General features: G+C 33.7%; 1 protein-coding gene across 1 annotated transcript; it reads left to right on the top strand.

Annotated features, from left to right (window-relative positions):
* Positions 1-6204: 6204 nt before the first annotated feature.
* On the top strand, positions 6205-7679 carry LOC102621163 (putative pectinesterase 11). Its single transcript, XM_006469247.2, has 5 exons — positions 6205-6458; positions 6585-6744; positions 6838-7026; positions 7121-7356; positions 7472-7679. Exons 1-5 carry the CDS (start codon positions 6205-6207, stop codon positions 7677-7679), a joined length of 1047 nt encoding a protein of 348 aa, XP_006469310.2.
* Positions 7680-8063: the final 384 nt, after the last annotated feature.

Here is an 8063-nt window from a genome sequence, read left to right as displayed (position 1 = left end):
TATTTTACACAAAACTAATATGTTTATTTTTATTTAAACAAAGCTGAGCCCATTATAAAATCTCAAGGTCTATTATTCTCATATGCACTTCGTCTTGGTTAGGACTTGGCGTCAGCTTGCCTTACACATCATTACCGGCAATGTAAGGACTTAGTGAGCTAATACCCAGTAAGATAACACTTTGATGCATGTATAAATTATTATGCATATGGATGACCATATTAAGCTCTTAAAATAAACTTAGAAAATGCAAAACAACGTTATTTGGGCCCTAGGTATGCTGCACTACAAGGCTGGCACTTTTACACTTTAAACAGTATGCCATTGGGCCTTATTAGTTGATCTTTTGGGCATTACGTATCGCCGTCCCCAAAAGATTTCTTTCAATTTAGCTTTGAGGGCTTGCCCTCCTTAGAACTTTGCCACGTGGTAGTAAAACCACCTATTTTTCATAAATTCATTTTCTGAAACGTCTTCTTCATAATGTAGTCCATGATATGCATGCATTCAATGCAACTTATAACATTTGAAATTCCTCGATGCATAACAAAATCAGCACACAACATTATTTAAAAAAAAACAAGAGTCTTTAGTATAGGCGGCATAGCCGACCATAGCATAATGAAGTATAAGTATCACATATTAGGTGGCAGATTCGACCATAACATCACATATTAGGCGGCAGGGCCGACCATATAAAGATATAACCAATCACACTATAATAGCCATCATAATATAAAGGAATTGTTAAAACTGAACTTAAGTATGAAAAGAATTTTGTCCTTACATTACAGTTGAAGTGTTACTCACCTTTTAATCTTAACTTCTCTAGACCTTTCTAAGTTAAGGATTCCTCTACTCTTGTTATTATGACTTAGAATAAAAGGGAATGAAATTTCTACGTTGCATTGAAAATGAGAGGTGGTGGGGGGTATTTATAGAATTTCTTAAGGCTAATAGATGGTTAGGATTTTGCCAACTCTTGATCAATGATTGAGATTAATCTTCATAAAGAACTTACTAAATTCAAGAAGTCTAAACTTTTTCTACATACTTCTTCTTACATCATCATTTATGTTATCGCTTATGTCATCATTTCTTATGTCATTACTTATGTCATCATTTCTTAAAATTAAATATTATAAACTTTAGGGGCTTGTTAGCTTAAAATAAAATCTACTATATTTAAGTGAGAAAATTGTACCTCACAGTGTTATCATCATCATGTAAGGAATTTATGAGGACCCATTGATAATAATCCCAGTTTGTATACTTAGTATCCACTTTTCCGTACATTAAGCGGATAAAAACCCCATATTTGTCTTCTTTGTTTAGGCATATAGAACGGTTAGGGTTCATCCTATAATTCTCCATTTTCTTCATAAATTCTTTATAAGATAATTCATTATTAATCTCAATTAGATCCATAGGTGAAACCCAAGCTCTATTTGTCATTAACCTCTCTTCATTAGTCCACAACTTTTTAACGGGAGGCATCTAGGACAAATAACATAAAATTAATATTAGTGATTATTAACAAACGATTAATATGAGATACAATCAAATTTCAGCCAATTTCCATGAAAAAAAAATATTTTCGAGCTCCCACTAAAGTGAAATATTTATTAACATATAATGCTCATCCATGAGACTTTATATATTTAATCCAAAATTTTATTCTAAAAAAGAGAAATAACTAGAAATTTCGATTTTATGTTAAAAATAAATAGAAAATTAAATTTCAGATCAAACGATGCAAACAATGCTCAAATCGGAGTTCCGGATAGCAAGATACATGGAAAACATTAATCTGGATTCACATCCCCACGTGCAAAGGTAGGCACATGCTATTCACGCGTGCTACAATATGCTACAGTTTCGATACAGTGTGCTACAGTATCATGCGCTCCTCCACACACACAGCATGAGAGTATGACCCATGTGTCGCTGTTCGTTGCTTCGACGACATCGGGTCCGGCACCGTCTGACTCGATTTTTTGTCCTGAATCCAGTGGTGCCATTATATTTTCAATTGGAGGTCAAAATAAGCTAGAATCATCAAAAAATTGATTCTAGCACTATTTATCATCTTCTCCAAAATTAGGGTTTTCTGAACTTATGTAACCAAAATCTGACTAGATTCTTGTTTTGGCCATAACTTTCTCGTTTTAAGTCTTTTTAACAAATCACATATTGTTAGAAAACTCTCTAAAAGATCTTCCCAATGATATATTTACTCACAATGTCAAATTGCCTAGATCATAAGATATGATTAAATAAAGTTTTGGGTTTCATGTTTTATTATGGTTCAAGCAACCTAAACCCATGCTGTTTTTATATCTTTCAATTCCATAATTTTTTATAGTGATTCTAGCACTCCAGAACATAAATTTAACAACCATCATATCATACATTTCATGAAAAAATAATTAACATATAAAATTCATGCATTTTCATGAAATAAACTCAACCATTTGCACGAATCCAACACAAAAAAGGTTCTGATATCATTGAAGGAAAAATTAAAGGAATTCAAGAAGCCATGCCTTTTTCTAAGTAGCAGAATAATTAAGTGTTGGATGACGTTGATGGTCGGAAAGAAATCACAAGTGGAAATCCTTCTCTGATCAGAGTATAGATGCCCTTTTTTCTAATTAGTTGTTCAATGTTCTTATTTGATCTTGATGAAAAAGAGAAGAAGATGAAAGATTCACTCTCCACACACACACTATCTCTACGTTATTATTTTTCTCTAGGAGTTATTGCCAAAGTGGAAAGTTAATATTATATCAACTTCCTTCTTAACTTCCAAATACGCACATGGTAATTGCAAAGCAGTTACCAAGTACAGGTCGGGTCGATAGACGACCCACCCATCCAACACTAAGAGTGCCCAATAGCTTATACATGCCACAACGGAAATCCTATTTGCATCTATAATTTGTATGCATGCTCTCTGTAGATTGCTGCAGCAGTTGTAGCGCCTGAAAACTGAGATGATAATTGATTAGTTATTTTGAAATAAATTTAGAGTAAATTGCTTAGTTTAATTTCTAAGTAATAATTTTCCAATATTTGGAGCGATTATTGATTAATTTATGACGACCAGATCTTCAAGTCAATAATTTCTTTTAATGAATTAAGGATTTGGTAGTTACGAATTAATATCATTTGGAGTCAAAATATTAGAAAACAAATTTGTTAGGTCCATTATTTATATAGTTGGCATTTTATGGTAAGTCTAGTTAAATTAAAATTTAATTTATTGCATATCTTGTAATAGGGATTAATTTATTAATTCCCTAATTGAGTGAGATACTAATTTATTAGGAATATTTGTTTCCTAATTTTATTAGATTTCTAAATTAGCAAGTTAATTAATGACGGGATTCTATAATTGACGCGTAAGATTTATTTAGAGTAAGAAGTTGGTTCAAACAGGACATTTAATTAACTGCTCTAAGTATTTCTTGCAAACAAGTAAGGCAAGAATATCTGATTTGTTCCGATTCAGATTCATAGGAATTATAAGAGGAAAAAAAACTCTTATTTTAAAAAGAATTCAAGTTTTTTAAGACTTGTTATTTTTGTGAAACCTTAGTGCCTATATAAATAGAGGTATTTCACAATTGAAGGAGTATAACGCAAAGCATAAAAGTAGAGAAGCAAAATTTGGCATCCTCCCTAAAGAATCCAGATTTGGCGCATAATGTTGAGTTGATTTGCTTTCTTAGCTTCTTCATTCAAAGTCTTGCCATAATAAATTATGAATTTAATTAGTAGTTATAAATTATAAACTCATTGCATAATAAAGTAACTTAGCAAGAATGTTCCTCGCACTTGCTACTCAACACAAAACAATGTAATCTCATGAGCAACAAAGCCAATTATCAATTTCAACATAAAGTTTTCAAAGAGTGAAAGTTAATTCAATTACTTACGAAGCAATGAGCATAGAAGAAACACGATGACTCCTTTGCAATGTAAACTGAAAAGTCAGAAGGATTATACACACCCCACTGAAGTAATATCTTTTGAGATATGTGTGGATGACCTTTTTATTGCCAAAAAGAGAGGGGAAAAAAAAAAAGCTGAGTACAGCCCAAATTAATGCCCTACGTGCGACGGCCAAATAAAATTAAATGCTATTCTGCCAAACTCTTCGACAACATCCTTCTTTTTTTTTTCCCCTTTTTTCGATGGGAACTTTCATTACGCATTATGGAAGTTTTGGAGGTGATCACAGTTAAGCCATCTGTTGTCCAACTTCATTAATTTAAGACTGAATGAATTATTATATCTATTCTTTAAGATGTAATGCATAATAAAAATTAAATGAAATAATAACTCACATACCAACAAAAATCCTATCTATTCCCTTCAGTTTTTGCATTATTGATTGTAAAGCCATGCTTGAATTCGGCAGGTGCATGTCTAAGACGAGCTTCCCCGCCAGTAATGTCAGGCATGAAACTAGTGCTGCTTCAGCGTATGTCTGATAAGTTGTTTGACCAAGCAACCCATCTTGATCTATCAGCTCCTAGATCAGAGCACTTAAGCCCAGCTTGGGGCTGAGATTTGGCAGCTATAGCTTAAAAATTATTGCACTAAAGTATTTAATAAACATTAAGTACTATAACTTGAAAGTTAAGTTCATTTAATTTATGATAGTAGACAAATCTATGGACCTAGTAGCAGCAGTCCTGGTAGCCATAAGTGAAGCAAAAACAATTGTAGCCGGAAACATAATGTTAACATACTTCATTGTAGCCGAACCCGTGTGCATGTGCTCAAATTTTAACGGTTCTCGATGAAGCTGAAAGAATAAAATTTCCAATAAATTATATATGCTTCAGTGAAGGTTGAAGCAAAGTTGCAAAAAAATTACTGAGGCATTTAGGTTTGTAGACCTTATTATATATGGCATGCCTAGCCGATTTCTTGCAGGTGAAGTAAAACATGGTCATCTTAACGTAAACATTCAAGTACATTAGAGAATTAAGGACATTGTAAGAAAAAGCATCAGTAGCTGATTTTGCTTGAAATACAAGATTGCTTAAAGTGTGTGAAATCTTAGTTTACGTGCTGCATGATTACTCATTCAAGTTTCAGTCATCACCCATCAGCTATGAGATTAGTTGCAACAGAAAAAGCTCAGAAAATTTTCTATCAGGCCATGTCGTGTTTGTTAGTTAATCCTGACATAATTAACTTAATTATTCTCCATACTCAACTGCAGCTTTCCCATTAAATTAAGTTGGTTGCTTATTGAACATGATCAAACCTGCCTGCCATTTGCAGCATTTCTACTTTTGCTTGCATGTATTGTTTATGCACAAGGATTTGTTTGGTCATTTCTTATGAATGAAAGCCATATACTAGGTACTTTGATTAGGATAAAGAGTAAGAAACAACTAAAAATTCTTAATTTGGAATAGAAACGAAGCAAACCAAATCAGACTCCATGTAATTGACAAACCTTGTTGCTTCTGTTTTATGGGGGCCGATGATGAACCAAATTAAAGTAAGGGGCCAAATAAATGTCAAAAGAAAATTTTCAGTTTCAAGGCATAGTAGGGATCGCAAAATATATCAGTAAAGATTCCGTGTCACATGAAAAAAGCATCAAGCCCGAGTCCTAAGAAAGTTAACTTCATTGTGGCAATTAAAAATGATACTAATTCAGTAAGAAAATTAAAACTTTAAAGTACAACAAAAATCAAAAGGCGAATGTGCAATTTCATGGGCAAATGATAGCCAAATACGTGATAGTAATAGTTTGGTTTCTGTAATATTGTCAGCTCACAACCGCTGGATATAAGGTTTTATTATTAATATTTTCAAAGTCAAGAGCTGTCAACTCCCTAAAACTAATAACAGTCAATGGACTATAACTAAAAAAGGTATTCAAACTTTCAGCAAAGAACTATCATTCTCCTAAATTAAAAGGGTATCTAAATTATGTCATTATCTATTTGCTTATGTTAACTTTAGATTGACAGCTGCGGTTGAGAATGAAAAATAGTCAAGTCTCAATTGATGTTAACATTACAAGTCATATGACATTAACTATCTCTAATTAGACCTATCTTTATTAGTTGGTTTCTAATTAAGTAGAGTAAGTACATGATTATCTGTAATTTCTTCTGGGGGCAGGGCAAGTCCTATATTAAAAGGTGTAGAAAATGTTTATCGTTAACATATATGGGTTCTGTTACAATGAAGAATTACAGTCAAAATGTTAGCATTCTGTTTGTTGCAACAGCAATTGTTTTTGCTTCAATTACGGCTACCTGCGGCTTTACTGCTACAATCCCCAAAGATTTTTCCACTGCTGTTCTCATTAGAGTTGAAAAATATGGCAGAGGAGATTTTAGGACCATACAAGAAGCCATTGATTCTGTACCAGCTAATAACTCAGAATTGGTTTTCATTTCGGTTGCCCCAGGAATTTACAAGTGAGTAATTAACCGTTACATCTCTCCTTTTATATATTTTCAATTGAATTTTGTTGGTTTCAATAGCTGGAACTCATTACACAATTTCTTCTATATGTTTACATGTGCTTGACCATATATATGCAGAGAAAAGATTATTGTGCCTGCTAATAAGCCCTTCATAACAATCAGTGGGACAAAGGCATCTCACACCAAAATAACATGGAGCGATGGCGGCTCCATTCTTGATTCTGCAACTCTCACTGTGTTGGCTTCTCATTTTGTTGCACGATCTCTAACGATTCAGGTACGTATTTGCGTTGCGTATATGATGAAGTCCTTGATTGCTAGCTACCATTTACGTATATAACTTATGCCTTGATAAATCAATATCTTACAGAACACATATGGATCATTCGGCAAAGCAGTTGCGCTAAGAGTCTCTGCGGATAAAGCTGCATTTTACGGCTGCAGGATTCTGTCTTACCAACATACACTCCTAGATGACACCGGAAATCATTATTATAGTAAATGCTACATTGAAGGAGCCACAGATTTCATCAGCGGAAATGCTAACTCCTTCTTTGAAGTGAGTACTAATTCTCATTAGGCTACCTTAATTTCCAACATAAACAATTAATTAATTAAGTTTCACAACGTTGATTCGTGGCCTTAATTTGCAGAGATGCCTTATACATTCTCTTTCGACGTGGGGCGGAGCTATAACTGCTCAGAAAAGAGTGTCATCAGAAGAAAACACAGGATTCACTTTCTTGGATTGCAAGATTTCCGGCGTTGGTAAGGCAGTGCTTGGAAGGCCCTGGGGTGCTTATTCTAGGGTTGTGTATGCCCTGACTTACATGTCCGACGTGATAGTGCCCCAAGGATGGAATGACCTGAACGACCATGCCAAGCACAAGTATATAATCTATTCAATTAATCTGCTTTAATAGTGTGTGCACCAAATTGAAATTAATCACACACAGGCCAAGTGTCTAACTTGTTTCCTTGTTTTTGATGTATTGATTGTGCAGTAAGTTGTACTACGGCGAATACAGGTGTTCAGGTCCGGGAGCTGATAGATCAAAAAGAATTGCTTGGTCAAACAGCTTATCAGATGTTGAAGCATCTACGTTCTTGTCCAAGGACTTGACTGGTCGGGGGACTTGGCTTAGAAATGCAGCTCTCAAATTCAAGGATGATTTTACAATTAATGATGCAAACATTAAAGGGAATAGATAGCATTTTTTGTTGGTTTTCTGTTTTGTTTCATTTCACTTAATTTTTGTATTACATTTATAAAATAGATATAAATAATTCATCCATTCTTTAAAATTTTGATAATTAAAAGAGGAATATCACGCAAGGCTTCAGAAACCATGTGAAGAACTCATGTTGAATTGATGATCAACCTTTTTCGCGTCCATGGAGTTGTAAGGGAATAGACTATTGAATTAACAAAATTAGTCACAGAAATTGCTGATGCATTAAGGTTAATTTGTAGACCTTTATACATTAGACCTGCACAAGTCATATGACTTGTAATGTCCACAGAACTTAATGATTGTCTAATCTCAGCCCCAGATTTCAATCTAAAGTTAACATAAACAAAAAGATTTTGGTTCA

Source organism: Citrus sinensis, chromosome 8 (assembly GCF_022201045.2).
Source record: "Citrus sinensis cultivar Valencia sweet orange chromosome 8, DVS_A1.0, whole genome shotgun sequence".
Lineage (NCBI taxonomy): Eukaryota > Viridiplantae > Streptophyta > Magnoliopsida > Sapindales > Rutaceae > Citrus > Citrus sinensis.
The sequence above is the reverse complement of the archived record's forward strand: the minus strand, read 5'-3'. Positions and strand labels throughout refer to the sequence as shown.

Coding starts and splice junctions, on each gene's coding strand:
- LOC102621163 (XM_006469247.2), top strand. CDS start 6,205: ATGGGTTCTGTTACAATGAAGAATTACAGTCAAAATGTTAGCATTCTG. Junction 6,745..6,837: donor CACGATCTCTAACGATTCAG/GTACGTATTTGC, acceptor AATATCTTACAG/AACACATATGGATCATTCGG. Junction 7,357..7,471: donor AACGACCATGCCAAGCACAA/GTATATAATCTA, acceptor TTGATTGTGCAG/TAAGTTGTACTACGGCGAAT.